At 42.3% G+C, this 20,489-nt stretch overlaps 1 protein-coding gene and 1 pseudogene across 5 annotated transcripts in view; both read right to left on the bottom strand.

Annotated features, from left to right (window-relative positions):
* Positions 1–1,441: 1,441 nt before the first annotated feature.
* On the bottom strand, positions 1,442–7,441 carry LOC111977651 (serum amyloid P-component-like; annotated as a pseudogene).
* Positions 7,442–8,815: 1,374 nt separating this feature from the next.
* Positions 8,816–20,489, bottom strand: part of LOC111978029 (V-type proton ATPase 116 kDa subunit a 1) — a 38,497-nt gene continuing 26,823 nt past the window's right edge. For all 5 annotated transcript variants that reach the window (XM_024007784.2, XM_070448349.1, XM_024007786.2 and 2 more), the window contains 2 exons: positions 19,980–20,151; positions 8,816–10,123 (listed from right to left, as the gene is read on the bottom strand). In XM_024007784.2, coding sequence (XP_023863552.1) covers positions 10,030–10,123; positions 19,980–20,151 — 266 coding nt within the window. In that variant the 3' untranslated portion in view covers positions 8,816–10,029. The remainder of the gene's footprint in view (positions 10,124–19,979; positions 20,152–20,489) is intronic.

Here is a 20,489-nt window from a genome sequence, read left to right as displayed (position 1 = left end):
ACAGACCACCATCTAGAGCCACTGTTCACACACCTGCACAAAGCCCAAGTCCTGGAGTGAGTGTGTTAGGAGACCGAGATTCATATCCTACCAGTTACACCAGTGTCAGTCCTTTGTCCGGGCAGAGGAGTTTCGCTTTTCTATTTTTGTTCAGTTTAATTATGCACCTGCATAGCATGTTGRCTTCATCTTGGCAGATTAACTCGTGCTTATTTCTGAAGATTAACTCATGCTTTTGCTTTTTTCTTATTCTCTGGAACCAGTCAGGCAACAACCTATACCGTACTGGTGGTAGGTAGCCCAGTGGCTAAGGAGTTGGACCTGTGACTGAAAGAGGGCTTGTTTGAATACCGGGCCAGGTGCTGGAAGAAACAGGTGGAATTGATCTGACAACTGGAGTGCTGCTGGGTTCACATCCTTAAAACATTCCCCTACCTTTGAGCAAGGCCCTTAACCCCACAACATGCTCTCCATCTAGGGGCACTGTCTCAACTCTTTGTGTAAGGTCTGCTGGGGTGGTGGAGGGGGGGGGGTGGTGTTAAGAGCAGGAGACACGTTTTTGTTGTTCACTGTAACTAATGGACAAAGTTATATTTTATTATACTGTAAAGTCAGCCAGAGTTGACATGGGCCATCATTCAAACAAAGAGATGCGTCCATGGCCACCAGTGCATATTTTCCAAACTATGTTTGCATATAATGACAATAAATTCTAAAAACTATAGTGSTATTCTTTTGTCCATTATTTAATTGTTTATTCAATTATATTTAATATTAGTAGCCATAATTCATAAATGGCACCATGCAGGGTTCTATCTATATGCAACAATTTTGGTTAAGTGAAGAAGAACCTTTAGGTTTCTGATCAAAGAACCATATAAAAGAGTTCTGTATAGAACTCTAAGGTGTTCAATATATGAAGCAAGCGATAGAACCATTTTTGTTCTATACGGAACCTTTTTTACTGAAAGCGTACTATACAAATAGTAGTAGATTTAAGATAAAGTTGAGATTTTAGATTCAGCTAATGAACAAAATGAAATCTCACTCACAAATTTATGTAAGGGGTGGCAGGTAGCCTAGTGGTTAGAGCGTTGGGCCAGTAACCGCAAGGTTTCTACATTGAATCCCCGAGCTGACAAGTAAAAGTCTGTCGTTKTGTCCCTGAACAAGGCAGTTAACTCACTGTTCCTAGGCTGTCATTGTAAATAAGAATTTGTTCTTAACTGACTTYCCTAGTTAAAAATAAGGGACATGAGGATAAGAAGATGTAACCACAGCTCAAATTTCAGGACAATCTTTTGGATATGCATTTGTATTGGATTATATGAAACAATGCATCAAGGGAATATTACATTTTCTACTTAGAAGAGGTTATTCAGTAAATACTCAGGAACAAAGAAAATCATATTATAGCAAATAATAATGTTGAAACAGCTGAAACAGTTTTCACACACATTGAAAGACAGATAAAAAATCATGCTCGTGCTTCAGACAACAATTTCAAAGTCACTCTACTCCTTGAACACGTTCCCCTCAGTTGTGTACTCTAATGCTTTCCCGTTTAGAATATTTCCACGAGTGAAGGAATTCCCCTTCACATAAAAATCGGATTTGACAAGGAGYGAGGGAGGACACTATCCCATAAGTGGACATCGGCCAGGTCCCCCACAAAGGACTGTAATCTATGAAAGCCCCACCCCATATGTGTATTGCTCTTAACCTAAAATAATACTCGGCTTTCCAGTTATAGAAATGTCCCAAGTGACAAACTTCCATGTACTTCACTTCCCATTTATCCAGAGTTGGGTCAGACCAGTGTAAGAGTCCCAGGTCCAGCAGATGGAGTTCCATTCATTCTTATTATCTGGCAARCTCAAGAAATCCAGTCCAGCTTCTTTGATGTGCACTCAGTATGCTCCCCCCACATACGGTTTGAACAACAGCAAATCCTTATCATGATGGGCCTGCCAGTGAGACAATGGACTGGCCTCTGCCAACCTCAGAGAAGAACRGCAAGCACACGGTCATAGCGGAAATGGGTGTCTGGATTTTAGCAGAGTTTCACATGGAAAGTGTCGCTCTCCAACAGGAACGAGAACACTGTCCCTGAGAAATTTGAAAGGGTGTGGAACTGATTACAACATGATATCAAGATCATCAACTAGATTCAGCCTCGGGACGATTTTCTGTTGAGTGTATTGTCAGGGAGCCGAAACTTAATTGCAAATCATTTGTAGACTGCAAATTGACCGCAGGAAGGCCAAACATACAGTGCATTTGGAAAGTKTTCAGACATTTTGTTATGTTACAGCCTTATTCTAAAATTTATTCAATTGTTTTATCCCCCCCTCATCAATCTACACACAATACCTCATAATGACAAACCAAAAACAGGTTTTAAGAAGTGTTAGCAAAGTTATTAAAAATAAAAAGCTGAAATATCACATTTACATAAGTATTCAGACCCTTTACTCAGTACTTTGTTGAAGCACCTTTGGCAGCGATTACAGCCTCGAGTCTTCTTGGGTATGACGCTACAATCTGAGATCCTCTCAAGCTCTGTCAGGTTGGATGGGGAGCGTCACTGCACAGCTATTTTCAGGTCTCTTCAGATGTTCAATCTGGTTCAAGTCACTCAAGGTTAGAAGGTGAGCGCTCTGGAGCAGGTTTTCATCAAGGATCTCTCATTATTCTGCACCGTTCATCTTTCCCTTGATCCTGGCGAGTCTCCCAGTCCCTGCCTCTGAAATACATCCCCACAGCATGATGCTGCCACCACCATGGTTCACCAAAGGGATGGTACCAGGTTTCCTCCAGAAGTGACGCTTGGCATTCAGGCCAAAGAGTTCAATCTTGGTTTCATCAGACTAGAGAATCTTGTTTCTCATGGTCTGAGAGTCTTTAGGTGGCTTTTGGCAAACTCCAAGCGGGCTGTCATGTGACTTTTACTAAGGAGTGACTTCTGTCTGGCCACTCTACCATAAAGGCCTGATTGGTGGAGTGCTGCAGAGATGGTTGTCCTTCTGAAAGATTCTTCCATCTCCACAGAGGAACTCTGGAGCTCCTTCAGAGTGACCACCTCCCTGACCAAGACCATTCTTCCCCGATTGCTCAGTTTGCGGCCACTGTGTTCTTGGGGACCTTCAATGCTGTAGAAATGTGTTGGTATCCTTCCCCAGATCTCTGCCTCGACACAATCCTGTCTCAGAGCTCTATGGACAATTCCTTCAAACTCATGGCTTTTACTCTGACATGCACTGTCAACTGTGGGACCTTATATAGACATGTGTGTCCCTTTCCAAATCATGTCCAAACAATTGAATTGACGGTTGGTCAATGGAAATGGTCAATGGAAACAGGATGTACCTGAGCTCAATTTTGAGTCTCATAGCAAAGGGTCTGAATACTTATGTAAATAAGGTACTTCTGTTTAAAATGTTTAACTTCTTATGGCTGGGGGCAGTATTGAGTACCTTGGATGAATAAGGTGCCGAGGGGTGCCCAGAGTAAACTGCCTGCTCCTCAGTCCCAGTTGCTAATATATGCATATTATCAGTATATTTGGATAGAAAACACTCTGAAGTTTCTAAAACTGTTTGAATGATGTCTGTGAGTATAACAGAACTCATATGGCAGGCAAAAACCTGAGAAACAATCCAACCAGGAAGTGGAAATATGAGGTTGGTCGATTTTCAACTCAGCCCCTATTGAAGATACAGTGGGATATTGGTCATATTGCACTTCCTAAGGATTCCACTAGATGTCAACCGCCTTTAGAAACTTGATTGAGACTTCTACTGTGAAGTGGGGCCGAATGAGAGGGGAATGAGTCAGAGGTTTGGCAGAATGCTTTGAGCTCGTGACGCTCATTCATGTGAGAGGGAGCTCTGTTCCATTTGCTTTTCTGAAGACAAAGGAATTCTCCGGTTGGAACATTATTGAAGATTTATGTTAAAAACATCCTAAAGATGGATTCTATACATCGTTTGACATGTTTCTACGGATTGCAACGGAACTTTTTGACCTTTCGTCTGCTCCTAGTGAACGCGCTTCGTGACTTTGGATTTGTTTACAAAACGCGCTYACAAAAGTAGCTATTTGGACATAAATGATGGACATTATTGAACAAAACAAACATTTATTGTAGAACTGGGATTCCTGGGAGTGCATTCTGATATAGATCATCAAAGGTAAGTGAATGTTTATAATATTATTTCTGACTTCTGTTGACTGCACAATATGGCGGATATCTTTTTATCTTGATTGGGCTCTGAGCGCCGTACTCAGATTATTGCATGGTTTGCTTTTTCCGTAAAGCTATTTGTTTTAAAATCTGACACAGCGGTTGCGTTAAGGAGAAGTGGATCTAAAATTCCATGTATAACACTTGTATCTTTGATCAATGTTTATTATGAGTATTTCTGGAAATTGATGTGGCTCTCTGCAAAATCACCGGATGTTTTTGGAACTACTGAACATAACGCGCCAATGTATACTGAGATTTTTTGATATAAATATGAACTTTACCGAACAAACATACATGTATTGTGTAACATGAAGTCCTATGAGTGTCATCTGATGAAGATCATCAAAGGTTAGTGATTCATTCTATCTCTATTTCTTCTTTTTGAGACTCCTGTCTTTGGCTGGAAAAATGGCTGTGTTTTTCCTGTGACTTGGCGGTGACCTAACATAATCGTTTGTGGTGCTTTCGCTGTAAAGCCTTTTTGAAATCGAACACTGTGGTGGGATTAACAACAAGATTACCTTTAAAATGGTATAAGATACTTGTATGTTTGAGGAATTTTAATTATGAGATTTCTGTTGTTTGAATTTGGCGCCCTGCACTTTCACTGGCTGTTGTCATATCAATCCCGTTAACGGGATCGCAGCCATTTAATAAATTAGTAAACATTTAGAAAAAAAACTGCTTTGCTTTGTGATTATGGGGTATTGTGTGTAGATTGAAGAGGAAAAATATATATTTAATCGATTTTAGAATAAGGCTGTAACGTAAGAAAATGTGGAAAAGGTAAAGGGGTCTGAATACTTTCCGAATGCGTTGTATATAATACTGGACTAAAACATAACTCAAAGCTTGCTTGCATTTGTATACGATCACGTCTCTCTATTATTTGCGGGAACTTCTAAACAGATTTCCAAAATTAGAATCACTTAGGGACAGATCGAAATTTACTGCGGGGAGGGGTGGTCCAAAATATGGGACTTTTGTTTTTGCTTTTGGGAGGGTAGCGCATTTTTTCCCTGGTCTACATTTGCTCTTCTGCTCATGTTTTCCCTATAAACAATAGCTGGACTTACTTTTGAAATTACCCTTATTAATGTTTAGAAACGTTTGTGAAGGTTTTGTACGGTGTGGCTATTATTAAGCTTTAGCTACTGCAGGACTATGATATGAACCGACTCCGACAGTTGAACTATTTAAGACTATTTCAGGCCTACTAAAGTTACTCCTATAATCTAAAAATATAATGCTTATCTTTATACAAAATATTCAGATAAACATTTTTACTAATTACCCTCCTTCTGTATATATGTATTTTTTTATTGATCATTTAATCCAAAGTGTACAGCGGTCCATTGAAGAATATCAAAGAGACAAAACTGTTACAAAACACCAAAAAGTTTCATGACAACCGGAGATTGTCAAGCCCAGCCTTCGATACTGGGTAAGCATGCAAGGTAGGGAGGGATGCATTTCCTGTTTGTCGAACTTGACATGGTCTATTTATTGTGTTGTTGAAAACGCACACCATGATATTGAAGTGCCCGAAGCTGGTATGTTTTGTTTATTGGTTGTGTGGTGCTTTTGCACAGAAACCTGTTGTTGGAAAATTTGTTGCATATATTTTATATTATAATAAATATGGCATCAAAATGTTGAAAATCTGATTTCCCCCTAGCTGATCATTGTCTGCAGCCGGCTCTGCGTAGTGTAATGAAACAGGCAGGGAGAGTGAGCTCATCTTTGGTGGTCGGCGAACCCTCAACCGTCTGGCCCGTAGCCCTGTGTGGAATTGACTATGCCACAAAAGTATACTGAAGTGGCAAAGTCGATATCCACATTTATAAAGACAGTTATTTGTGGTTGTAAAACATTATTTTGAGTTAATTCTATGAGGGTGGAGGGTGTTCAAATTATTTTACAGTATAAGGGAAGGGTCATGTGAAATATTTGTAACTTTGGGGAGGGGGGCGCATTTTTTTGTTATGACACCTTGAGTTGGACCAGCCCCTCCTCCCCAGTAAATTTAGATTTGTCCCTTTAATTCATGGTACTGTATATAAGACTGTCTCTTATACACATCTAGATGTGTATAAGAGACAGCACTTTGACTGTGCTACTCTGTCTGTGGCTCTGTGCTACTCAGAGTACAATAATTTTTGACCATTTCACATTTGATTCTTCAACAGAGGGTGCATGTTAAGACATGGGATCCCCCAAGGGGATAAAAACGATTGTTTAATCTCAATTATTTAGCTGTTACATAGCTCACTCTATAGAATTTGTTTTTTGATGGCAATTAGAGACACATTTAGGCTAGATACATTACTACCGTATAAATATTACAATTCCTAAGGCTATTGATAGGACAAAAGGCCTGTTCTCGCAGTTATAAAATAAAGAATGATAAAAATAATGACATTTCTCCTCTTTCTTTTAAAATGGATAATTAAGACGTTCTCTTGGACATGCTTATGCCTATCTGATTTTCATTCAAATATAAATAGTGCTTCCACGTTCCAGAAAGCTCGGGACTTGTACCAATCTCCACAGGAATTTGTATGCTTTGAAAGGGAAATGAAGTCTGCCAAGTTTATAGAGGGCGGGAGTGGGCTTGGGGTATCCCCAGTCCAAAAGTGCAGTCATATCTAAGGTGGTTGTTGGTCAGTTACTCATCGACTGAAGGGTTGAGCTCCCTCTTGTGTTACCTCTGGCAGCATTTCTTTGCTAAATAATTGTCTCGGGTGTTTGCCTGTTTTTTACTCACGATTCTTTATGACTTGCCTAGTTAAATAAAGGTTAAATATATATATATATTTTAATCTACTTCATGCTTCTCTGGCCATCACGTCAGAAAACTCAAAGAGCTGATGGCCGCGAGCGTGCTTGTTATCCATTTGGCGGAAACCAGCTAATAGTGTGCAACTGCAACCCACAATTCGGGCGCTCCCGCGTGGGTGGCGTTCTTGCATCTGCAGGAACACCTCCCCCTCAAGCACCCCATTGGTCCTGCATGAATGCCCCCCCTTGAGCACGACATCTTCATGCTTGTGTGACACTTTTGAATGTGGGTCAAAAGGGAAATAAAAGTATTATGCAATTTTCGCCCCCAACCTAATTTCTACTGGAGTCCTCCTTCCTAGCTAGCGGAAGGTAGACAGTGTATCCTTCGCTCTCACCTGCCCTCACCATCGTTAACAGAACTGGGGTAAAACAGTGCCCGACAGGCYTGCGTGAAAGACATTGTCTACCGGTCGTCCCCGCCCCGTGTACCAGCTATAGCTAGCTATTGTTGTCGCRCCCTGACGTTTCTTCTTCTTCTGTGGGGTTTATCGGCAGTTGGAATCCAACATTATTTGCATTACTGCCACCTACTGTACTGGATCGCCCCAGCCTCCCTCCTGTCCCGGAGTCATAGCTTAAAAATGGACCAWTAAAATTATAAAAAGGGGTTCCTGCAGATGCAGGAATGCCCACATGCAGGAACGCCCAAAATTGCGGGCGGGGAAATGCGGGAGTGCACCCTGGCACATTTTCTTTTGCAGTGGATTGTTGCCAAGTGCCTCATGCTAGCCTGGGCAGCRACTAGTGGGCGCTATGGATCTCCACTATCGTCTGGGKCCAGCTGGTAATACACTCATGTCCRCCAGCAACCAGGTCYTACATAKAACATCCTCAAAGGCCTCTAGACTAATTAGCCTACGAAAAGAGGGACAATTAGMCTAATTAGTCTAGTCCAACGTCATTCCAAAAACAGTCTACTTCAGTTGTGATTTAGTTCCTTTRTGTCAAGACCRGCGGTCCMTATTGACCCCGTTCTGTGTCCGGATGCGGAACGCGGACCGCCTACTGAGTATAGCCGTTGTATGCCTGGATTTGATCAGGAAGAGGCACGAGAGGTTAGCCTGGAGTTCCCATTATAACGATGCATTGTCCTAACAGGTTGTTTGTTTCCACAGGCTTCTGAGGCCATATGGAAGGGGGGGATTGGGAAGTGGGTGGGATGGCTTGGCAGAGGAGCTCCCATTTTGTGTATTCAGGGCCATGTTGATGTTGTTCCTCTTGTTTCAAACAAAGGAGGCCTGTAAAATCTCTGAGGGCTTTGCCTTCATACATGGAAATCAATTACTGAAGTATTCAACAATAGACCAGGGAATCAAAAAACCAGGAACCCTAAGAAGTGAGTTCAGAAATCCAGGGATGATGATGGTGGATGGAAGTATGTGCTTGACCAATGGAATTTGAGGTATCGATGACTGTTAAATGGATAGTTSACCCAAATTACACAATTACATATCGGTTTCCTTACCCTGTAAGCAGTCTATGCTAAAAAGTTAGCATTTGGAGACAGTAGACAGGTACACAAAACCAAAGCATGGGTTCCTGTCTTACCTTCCATAGACTGCTTACAGGGTAAGGAAACCAATATGTAATGTTGNGCTTACAGGGTAAGGAAACCAATATGTAATGTTGTCATTTGTGTAGAGTATCCCTTTAAAGCAGATGGGTATACCTCTGAAAAACTATAGTTACTGTAAACAATGAATAACAATCACAATATGAAAGTGAGGACTCTAGGGCCATTCCCCAAACACTTTGTTTTAATAGTTAGCTTCACAAACACATCTGACTGATATCATGTACACACATCAACTGACAGAGCACATGTTACACTGCAGAGTAAATTTGACCGTTAACAACAGGACTTTGTTTTAAATAGGCCAATCCTTCTGCAGGCATGCACACACGCACACACCTACTATGAACACAACACAACAATTCAAATGACCACATTGACAACCAGTTAAAATATGTATTCACAGAAGGAAAATAATACAAAATCAATATTTGTCGARGACTACAAACCATAGGATTGTACTCGAGAGGACTTCATGTGTGTATTTTGATAGATATGTTTCATTACTTGACAGCCCACATCACACACAACCACCGATATGAACCAAAGAGAGTGTTGTTTTCATCACATGAGTTTGAGGGTAGAATAGGCTACTATAAATACAGCATTTAAAATAATATATGTGTAAGTACTACAGTATCATAAACAACAATACAGTGTATCCTCATACTSTAGCTGCAAGTTAGGGGCAAGTAAATTAGTATAGTACAGTAACCAATAGAAATGCATTTTATGTTTTGATTTYAATATCGCTCTGCCTGCTCCTCAACGGAGCGGGTTCAGAAAATACAGTCAAATGAAACTGCTCCTGAACATGTCCCCATAATCTCCCCATCTCAATTTGGTCATATCCTTAGCAGGAAGCACCTGTTATGATTTCCTCTTGACACGGTCACGCTAATAGCTAGATCATGCTGCACAAAACAATACACACAGGGAGAGCCACAACACACAGGGGACATTCTCTRTGAATAGATATACCAGAACATTTTACACCAGTCACATTGAGGGAATGCCATAGTATTCCATAGGATGCCATAGAATAAAACCTCCACGACCATCTTTCATATGAATGAAGAGCAACTGATAAGCTCATGGGTGAAACGCGACACACACAATATGCAGCGACTTCTTATGGCATCACGGAAGGAAGGAGGGAGTTTCTTGAAAATGGAAAAACAACAACAACACTTCACAACATTGCGAGGCTGGAGTGGAGCAAAGAGGAGCATAGATACACAACTCACGAACCGACACGTCACAACATGGCTCCTAGAGGGGGTAAGAGAGCTGCAGTTTGGGGGTCCGTGCAGAAACGTTTATAGAGGGATCTGGGATTTGTCAGGGATGTGGCCGAGCTGGTTTARTCGTCAAATCGCCCCTCCAGGATGCTCTCGAAGGAGAAGGGGACGAACTTGAAGCCCTGCCCCGTGTAGAACTTATTCTGGAACTCCACCCTAAAYAAAGAGACAAAAAGGACCTCAAAAGATCAGTGGTTTATTGAACAGGTCAATGGAGTTTTGGGACGAGGCCTCGAGCCAGCCGCCACGACACAAGACAAAGAAATGGTTGCCTCTCGAATGTCAAGACCAATTACAAATTATCATAGTCAATTACGATACTTCGTCCAACATTTCCTGGACATGAGTCAAAACGCCTCAAATAAACTTGGACGGTCTTTGATCGGCACCATTATACCACATTTCGGGCTTTAACAAGCAYCATGTTCCTTCCTCAGTTACGAGGCCAGATGCTTGGCAGTAACACCGTCTCCTCTCTGAATGAGAACCAACCTTAAAGAAGAAACCTTTTAAATCGTGGAACAACTGCAGAGAAAAATAAATGCTGTCACTACTTCGCTTTCAAGGTGGATCGTCCCACCGACAGTCGCTGAATATCTATTCAACTGACTGAAAGCAACATACACAGCATCATCCACTTGCTGACAACTGGTGAGAAGCCAGCTTTTTTGCGCTTATCCAACATTATTTACATTAAGAAAAGGATAAAATGGCTTTTTAAAAAGTGGAACCCTTCTATTTGCATTTGAATTAAATAACCTGATATGTTATACTGCTAAGCTACATGTAGCTAGCCACTTGTCGATCATCCCTTTCCCCAAAGAGGGGGTGAGAGTGGGGAAAGGGGGGGGGGGGGCAGTATCTTGCCAGTGACTGAGGCTGCACTTCATTCCCTCTCTCCTCTGTCCTCGTCCACTCCTCTGGCAGATCTGAGATACATGGATGGGTGGAAGGAAGCAATAGCTAGTTTCCATCATACTGATTTCCCACATGCAGTTCTATCAAATCTGCCAAGGGAAGTAAGCAAGGGCAGATGGATCAAGATAATTATAATCAATTGCACACAAGGTCRAACTGAAATCGTACTTCCGCTTTGAACCCTTTTTCCACATTTTGTTACGTTACAGCCTTTTTCTAAAAATGGATTACAAAAAATGGTTTCCTTCATCAATCTACGCACGATACCCCATAATGACAGAGCGAAAACAGGTTTTTAGAAATGTTTTCAAATTTACTAAAAATAAAAATCTGAAATAGCTTATTTACATAAGTATTCATGCCCTTTGCTATGAGACTCGAAATTGAGCTCAATTCTACGGAATTGTCCGTAGAGCTCCGAGACAGGATTGTGTCGAAGTACAGATCTGGGGAAGGGTACCAAAACATTTCTGCAGCATTGAAGGTCCCCAAGAACACAGTGGCCTCCATCTCCAAATGGAATAAGTTTGGAACAACCAATACTTTTCCTAGAGCTGGCCTCCTGGCCAAATTGAGCAATCGGAGCAGAAGGGCATTGGTCAGGGAGGTGACAAAGAAAAATCTAATTAAGTCAAACTTTATTTGTAACATGCGCCGAATACAACAGGTGTAGACCTTACTGTGAAATGCTTACTTACAAACCCTTAACCAACAGTGCAGTTCAAGGAAGAGTTAAGAATATTTACCAAATAAACTAAAGTAAAAAAGAATAAAAAAGTTGCACAATAAAATAACAATAACTAGTCTATATACAGGGGATACCGGTACCGAGTCAGTGTGCGGTGGTACAGGTTAGTTGAGGTAATTTGTACATGTAGGTAGGGGTGAAGTGACTATGCATAGATAATAAACAGTGAGTTGCAGCAGTGTACAAAACAAATGGAGGGGGGGGGCAATGTAAATAGTCCGGGTGGCCATTTTATTAATTGCTCAGCAGTCTTATGGCTTGAGGGTAGAAGCTATTAAGGAGCCTTTTGTCCTAGACTTGGCGCTCCGGTACCGCTTGCCGTGCGGGTGACTGGAGTCTTTGACCATTTTTGGGGCTTTCCTCTGACACCGCCTAGTATATAGGTCCTGGATGGCAGGAAGCTTGGCCCCAGTGATGTACTGGGCCGTACGCACTATCCCCTGTAACTGCTCTCAATGGTGCATCTGTAGAACTTCTTGAGGATCTGGGGACCCATCACAAATATTTTCTGTCTCCTGAGGGGGCAGGTGTTGTTGTGCCCTCTTCACGACTGTGTTGCTGTGTTTTTGACAATGATAGTTCATTAGTGATGTGGACACCATGGAACTTGAAATTCTCGACCTGCTCCACTACAGCTCCGTCGATGTGAATGGGGGCCTGTTCGTCCCGCCTTTTCCTGTAGTCCACAATCAGCTCCTTTGTCTTGCTCACATTGAGGGAGAGGTTGTTGTCCTGGCACCACACTGCCAGGTCTCTGACCTCCTCCCTATAGGCTGTCTCATCGGTGTCGGTGATCAGGCCAACCACTGTTGTGTCATCAGCAAACTTAATGATGGTGTTGGAGTCYTGTTTGGCCATGCAGTCGTGGGTGAACAGGGATTACAGGAGGGGACTGAGCACACACCCCTGAGGGGCCCAAGTGTTGAGGATCAGCACGTCAGGAAGTCCAGGATCCAGTTGCAGAGGGAGYWGTTTCGTACCAGGGTTCTTAGCTTAGTGATGAGCTTTGTGGGCACTATGGTGTTGAACGCTGAGCTGTAGTCAATGAACAGCATTCTCACATAGGTGTTCCTTTTGTCTAGGTGGGAAAGGGCAATGTGGAGCGCGATTGAGATTGCGTCATCTGTGGATCTGCTGGGGCGGTATGTGAATGGGAGTGGGTCTAGGGTATCCGGGATGATGCTGTTGATGTGAGCCATGACCAGCCTTTCAAAGCACTTCATGGCTACCGYCGTGAGTGCTACGGGGCGATAATCATTTAGGCAGGTTYCCTTCGCTTCCTTGGGGTGTTTATGTTTATATTTATGGTGTTCTGCTTGAAACATGTAGGTATTACAGACTCGGTCAGGGAGAGGTTGAAAATATCAGTGAAGACACTTGCAAGTTGGTCCACCCATGCTTTGAGTACATGTCCTGGTAATCCGTCTGGCCCCGCGGCTTTGTGAATGTTGACCTGTTTAAAGGTCTTGCTCACATCGGCTACCATCACACAGTCGTCCGGAACAGCTGGTGCTCTCATACATGCTTCAATGTTGCTTGCCTCGAAGCGAGCATAAAAGGCATTTAGCTCGTCTGGTAGGCTCGTGTCACTGGGCAGCTCGCGTCTCGTTTTCTCTTTGTAGTCCAAAATAGTTTTCAAGCCCTGCCACATCCGACGAGCGTCAGAGCCGGTGTAGTAGGATTACATCTTAATCCTGTARTYACGCTTTGCCTGTWTGATGGTTCGTCTGAGGTCTTATAAACGTCCGGATTAGTGTCCCGCTCCTTGAAAGCGGCAGCTCTAGCCTTTAGCTCGATGCGGATGTTGCCTGTAATCCATAGCTTCTGGTTGGGATATGTATGTTCGGTCATTGTGGGGACGATTGACGAAGCCGATGAGGTGGTATACTCCTCAATGACATTGGATGAATCCCGGAACATATTKGAGTCTGTGCTAGCAAAACAGTCCTGCAGTGTAGCATCCATGTCATCTGACCACTTCCGTATTGAGCGAGTCACTGGTACTTCCTGCTTTAGTTTTTGATTGTAAGCAGGAATCAGAAGGATAGAATTATGGTCAGATTTGCCAATTGGAGGGCGAGGGAGAGCTTTGTATGCGTCTCTGTGTGTGGAGGTAAGGTGGTGTAGAGTTTTTTCCCTCTGGTTGCACATGTGACATGCTGGTAGTAGGTAGGTAAAACAGTTTTAAGTTTGCCTGCAATGAATTACCCGGCCACTAGGACTGCCACTTCTGGGTGAGCATTTTCTTGTTTGCTTATGGCCTTATACAGCTCGTTGAGTGCGGTCTTAGTGCCAGCATCGGTTTGTGGTGGTAAATAGACGGCTATGAATAATATAGATGAGAACTCTCTTGAGAGATAGAGTGGTCTACAGCTTATCATAAGGTACTCTACCTCAGGCGAGCAATACCTCTAGACTTCTTTAATATTAGACATTGCGCATCAGCTGTTATTGACAAATAGACACACACCCCTGCCCCTCGTCTTACCAGACGTATCTTCTCTGTATCTTCGCTGTAATCGCAGCCAAAGGTGCTTCAACAAAGTACTGAGTAAAGGGTCTGAATACTTATGTAAATGTGAAAAACYGTTATTGCTTTGTCATTGTGGGGTATTGTGTGTAGATTGATGAGGGAAAACAACTATTTAATCAATTTTAGAATAAGGCTGTAAAGTAACAAAARGTGGAAAGGGTGAAGAGGTCTGAATACTTTTCGAATGCTCTGTACATACACATACTYTACATGCAGTATTCATACAGTACCTTCAGAAAGTATTCATACCCCTTGACTTTTTCCACATTTTGTTGTGTTACAGACTGAATTTAATTTGTGTCACTTACACACYATACCCCATAATGTCAAAGTGGAATTATGTTTTTAGAAATGTTTACAAATTAAAAATGAAAAGCTGAAATGTATTGAGTCAATATGTATTCAATTATTTTGTTATGGCAAGCCTAAATAAGTTGAGGAGTAAAAATGTACTTAACAAGTKKCATAATAAGTTGCATGGACTTAACTCTGTTTGCAATAATAGTGTTAACATGATTTTTAAATGACTACACCCACTCTGTACCCCACACATACAATTATCTGTAAGGTCCTTAAAGTCGAGCAGTGKATTTTAAGCACAGATACCACCACAAAGACCAGGGAGATTTTTCTACAAGAGCAGACATTGAATATCCCCAAACCTCAAGGCCAAATATACACTGGAGTTGTTTACCAAGACGACATTGAATGTTCCTGAGTGGCCTAGTTACAGTTTTGACTTAAATTGTCTTGAAAATCTCTGGCAAATGGCAATGATCAACAACCAACTTGGCAGAGCTTGACAAATGTTTTCAAGAATAATGGGCAAATATTGCACAATCCAGGTGTGCAAAGCTCTTAGAGACTTACCCAGAATGACTCACAGCTGTAATCTCTGCCAAAGGTAATTCTAACATGTTTTGACTCAGGGGGTTGAATACTTATCTTATCAAGATAGTGTTTTATATTCCATGAATTAACAAAAATATWGAGAATTTTTCTTCCACTTTGACATMACAGAGTATTTTGRGGCYATCGTTGACAAAAWRMTRACAATTKAATTCATATTAATCCCACTTTGTAACACAACAAAATGTGGAAAAAGACAAGGGGTGTAAATACTTTCTAAAAGCACTGTACATAGACAGGTTTTGGAGAGGTGCAAGTGTTGTTGTGGGGAGTTAAGTGTTTTGCTCAACGGCAGGCAATGGCATCTAGGATTTGATAACAGCAACCTTCCTGTTGCCAGCTCTCACCTTCCGGTTGCTGTCTCYCCTCTCGAACCGCTAGGTTACCTGCCGCCTAGGGGGCAACGTCCTGGAATGGAARGTCGTATCAGAGCGGTGGGTGACCAAATACGGACGAAATAACACCGCATCCAGAGCCAGACGACCAGACAAGACCCTTCACGTCTTAACATTCCCGTCCTCGTCTACACTGTAACTGTCACCAACCCAACCAGATATTAAAATGAAATTCATTATGAGAGATTATATTTATTCTCAAATGAGATCATCTTAGAGGTTTGTGGTATTTTTCATATGGCACCAGGACCAGAAACATCAATGGTGCATGCTTCGAGTGATATAGGCTTCGAGTGATATAGGCTTCGAATGATATAGGCTTCGAATGATATAGGCTTCGAATGATATAGGCTTCGAATGATATAGGCTCCGAATGATATAGGCTTCGAATGATATAGGCTATGGACGTTATTGTCAGAATCATCGGTAAACCCAGACCAATGTGACATACACTGACCACCTTTACATAATGACTCTGGTCTCTGTGCCCCCCAAAAACAAAATTTTTCTATCCTCCTCTGCTGAACAATTTAGAGGTTCACTCCAATGTTTACATGTTCAGTCAAGTTACCGAAAGCCAAAAGTGAGAAACTTCAGAGTTAAACGAACAAGGTCAGGCTCTGGTATAGTCACTCTTTCTGGGCTGTGTCCCAAATGGCATCCTATACCTTATATAGTGTCCCAAATGGCATCCTATACCTTATATAGTGTCCCAAATGGCATCCTATACCTTATATAGTGCACAATTTTTGACCAGAGACCTATGGGCTCTATTAGTTAATAGACCAATAAGAAAGAGTTCCAAACCTCTCTGCCAATAACAGATAGTTTTCAGTTTCATTAAAAAAATATATATATATTTTTTTTCATCAGCTGTTGTACAATATGATACAAAACACAGAAAAACAAAACTTTTTCTGCACTGGGCCTAATATATTTAGCTGGGCCCTGGTCAAATGTAGTGCACTATAGGAAATAGGTTGTCATTTTGAATGCACCCATTATTTATGTGAGGTGGTCTACATAGCATTTCCCTGGAGGCCATTTTGAGGAGCTGACAGACTGACTGGTGTTTGGGAGAGAGAGCGGTACGGCACTGCACCATTCCAACGCTGACAGACTACAGTACAAAGGCAGGAGGGCAGGCGTAAGCCATTAGGCTCATACTGGAATCCAACAAAAACACACTCTCCTATACCTCATTTCACAACCATGAGGTAAGATGGTCATTAGTGCTTAATAGCCAGTGCCAGATGAGGAAGGTTTTAAGAAAATAAACCCAACTCTGTACATAACATGCCAAAAACCTTTACCTAAGAAAGATAGACCACTAACAAAGTAAAAAAGAATGACAGTGAGTTTTTTGTTTATTTCGTTTTTCAATTCTTAAAAAGATAGCCTCTCGCCTGTATCTGTCTATTTGGTTACACTGCGCAGAGCTATTTTTCCATATGACCTATAGAACTGGAAAACTCAGTGGGAAAAGGACACTACGGAGAAAGTGAAAAATGGAGTATCGCATGAAGACTGGACAGTTAGMGTGCATCCCAAATGGTACCCTATTCCCTACATATGGGCCTTGGTCAAAAGTAGTGGATTATGTAGGGAATAGGGTGCCATTTGGGATGCAGACAAGATAGACTGTGGGGGCTGTGAACTGGATAATCAGTCAGTGGCWCACTCCCATCTGCTAAGGCACTGGATTCACTCCGTGAGTCTTTACCCATCGCATTCCACACTCCACTCCACCTCCCGACCATGTGTGCTCTCCTGTGAGTTTACACGAAAACAGATGAGCAGATCCCAAGGGATTACAAGTGAGGAGGCAACACAAGTCACTACGTGAACGGAATCAATTTGGAGGTTGCGCAGGGCCATGGATACGGTATACAGAGTCTGTCATCGTATGTGTGTGTGTGTGTGTGGACTGTAAGTGTGTGTGTACCGTGTGTGTGTATCTGTGTGTGTGTGTGTGTGTGTTGTGTGTGTGTGTGTGTGTGTGTGTGTGTGTGTGTGGTGTCTGTGTGCGTGTGTATACTGTATGTGTGTGTGTGTGTACACGTGGTGATGTGTGTGTGTGTGTGTGCGTGTGTATACTGTACGTGTGCATGTGTACACGTGTGTGTGTGATTGTGTGTGGGTGTCTGTGTGCGTGTGTATACTGTACGTGTGTGTGTGAGATGTGAGATGTGTGTGTGTGTGGGTGTCTGTGTGCGTGTGTATACTATACATGTGTGTGTACACGTGTGTGTGTGTGTGTGTGATGTGTGTGTGTGTGTGTGGGGGTGTCTGTGCGTGTGTATACTGTAATGTGTGTGTGTGTGTGTACACATGTGTGTGTGTGTGTGTGTTGATGTGTGTGTGTGTGGTGTCTGTGTGCGTGTGTATACTGTACGTGTGTGTTGTACACGTGTGTATGTTGTGTGATGTATGTGTGTGCGTGTATATACCGTACGTGTGTGTGTGTACACGTTTGTGTGTGTGATGTCTGTGTGTGTATGTACACGTGTGTGTGTGTGGTGTGGGTGTCTGTGCGTGTGTATACTGTATGTGTGTACACATGTGTGGTGTGATGTGTGTGTGTGTGTGTATACTGTATGTGTGTGTGTACACGTGTCTGTGTGTACACGTGTCTGTGTGTAATGTGTGTGTGTGTGTGGTGGTGTGTCTGTGTGCGTGTGTATACTGAACGTGTGTGGTGTGTACACATGTGTGTGTGTGTATGGGTGTTCTGTGCGTGTGTATACTGTATGTGTGTGTATGTACACGTGTGTGTGTGATGTGTGTGTGTGTGTGTGGGGGGGTCTGTGTGCGCGTGTGTATACTCTACATGTGTGTGTACACGGTGTGGTGTGTTTGTGTGTGGGTGGTGTCTGTGCGTGTGTATACTGTACGTGTGTGTGTACACATGTGTGTGTTGATGTGTGTGTGTGTGTGGGTGTCGTGTGTGTGTGTTACTGTATGTGTGTGTGTACACGTGTCTGTGTGTAATGTGTGTGTGTGTGTGTGGTGTCTGTGTGCGTGTGTATACTGTACGTGTGTGTGTACAGTGTGTGTGTGTGTAATGTGTGTGTTGTGTGGGTGTCTGTGTGCGTGTGTATACTGTACGTGTGTGTACCGTGTGTGTGTGTGTGTAATGTGGTGTGTGTGCGCAGACGTAGAGTGTCTTCAGAAAGTATTAATAAGTTGCATGGATTCACTCTGTGTGCAATGATAGTGTTTAACATGATTTTTGAATGACTACATCATCTCAGTACACCACACATACAAGTATCTGTAAAGTCCCTCAGTAGAGCAGTGAATTTCAAACACAGATTCGAACACAAAGACCAGGGAGGTTTTCGCAAAAGAAGGGCACCTATTAGTAGATGGGTAAAAAAAGACAGTCATTGAATATCCTTTTGAGCATGGTGAAGTTATTAATTACACTTTGGATGGTGTATCAGTACACCTAGTCACTACAAAGATACAGGCGTCCTTCCTAACTCAGTTGCCGGACAGGAAGGAAACCGCTCTGGGATTTCTCCATGAAGCCAAAGTTGACTTTAAAACAGTTACATAGTTGAATGGCTGTGATAGGAGGAAACTGAGGATGGATCAACAACATTGTAGTTACTCCACAAATATAACCAAAATGACAGAGTGAAAAGAAGGAAGCTTTTACAGAATAAAATATTCCTAAATATGCATCCTGTTTGCAACAACGCACTAAAGTAATACTGCAAAAAATGTGGCAAAGCAATTAACTTTTTGTCCTGAATACAAAGTGTTATGTTTGGGGGAAATCCAATAGGAAACATTACTGAGTACCAATCTCCATATTTTCAAGCATACTGGTGGCTGCATCATGTTATCGGTATGCTTGTAATCGTTTAGGACTGGTGAGTGTTTCAGGATAAAAAATAAATGGAATGAAGTGAAGCACAGGCAAAATCCTAGAGGAAAACTTGGTTCAGTCTGCTTTCCACCAGACACTGGGAAATGAATTAACCTTTCAGAAGGACAACAACCACAAAACACAAGACCAAATCTACACTGGAGTTGCTTACGAAGAAGACAGTGAATGTTTATGAGTGGCTGAGTTACAGTTTTGATTTAAATCTACTTGAAAATCTGTGTCAAAACCTGAAAAAATTGTTGTCTAGCAATGATCAACAACCAATATGACAGAGCTTGAAGAATTATGAAAAGAATAATGAGCAGGTGTGGAAAGTTCTTAGAGACGCACCCAGAAAGACGCTACAAAGTATTGCTTCTACAAACTATTGACTCAGGGGTGTGAATATTTCTGTATCTCATTTTCAATCAATTTGCTAAAATTTCTAAAAACAAGTTTTCACTTTGTCATTATGGGGTATTGTGTGTAGATGGGTGAGAGAGAAACCCCCCCGATTTAATCCAATTTGAATTCAGGCTGTAACACAATCAAAATGTGGAATAAGTGAAAGGGTAAGAATACTTTCGGAAGGCGCTGTATGTGTAGTGTGTACGTGCGTGTTTGAGACTCACCAGTGGAGACGGAGCGCATGCAGGAAGGCGGACAGGCCTTCCATGATGAGCAGGATGCACACGGTGAGCATGGCGAAGGCCGCGAAGATGATTGACAGGCCGAAGAAGCCGCCACCACTCCTGGAGGATAGGCCCAGGTGCATCACCATGGTCCAAAGCACCTCCGACAGCTCTGTGGACAGAGAGAGAGAAAGAAGGAAAGACAAAAGAAAGATAGAAAGGGGAAAGAGAGGTAGAAAGAGACAGACGGGAGTTAGGGAGGTGAGAAGTGAGATTTGTAAGGTGTTCATTCTACCAGTAGGTCGTTATCCACCAATTAGTGTCAARCCTCTTGCCATGTAGTATGTGCATGACTGAGTAAGTGAGCGATAGAAAAGAACAGTATTGCATGTGCATTATGTTTGTGTTATGAGTGCATGTCTATTCTTTGTGTGTGCGCACGCACGCATTTCTAGGTGCAGAGTACGTAGTTACATGCACGTGCACAGTATATTCACCTGTGTGTAGTGT

Source organism: Salvelinus sp. IW2-2015, linkage group LG18 (genome assembly GCF_002910315.2).
Source record: "Salvelinus sp. IW2-2015 linkage group LG18, ASM291031v2, whole genome shotgun sequence".
NCBI lineage: Eukaryota > Metazoa > Chordata > Actinopteri > Salmoniformes > Salmonidae > Salvelinus > Salvelinus sp. IW2-2015.
Note: the sequence above shows the minus strand (reverse complement) of the source record. Positions and strands in the feature narration are given on the sequence as shown.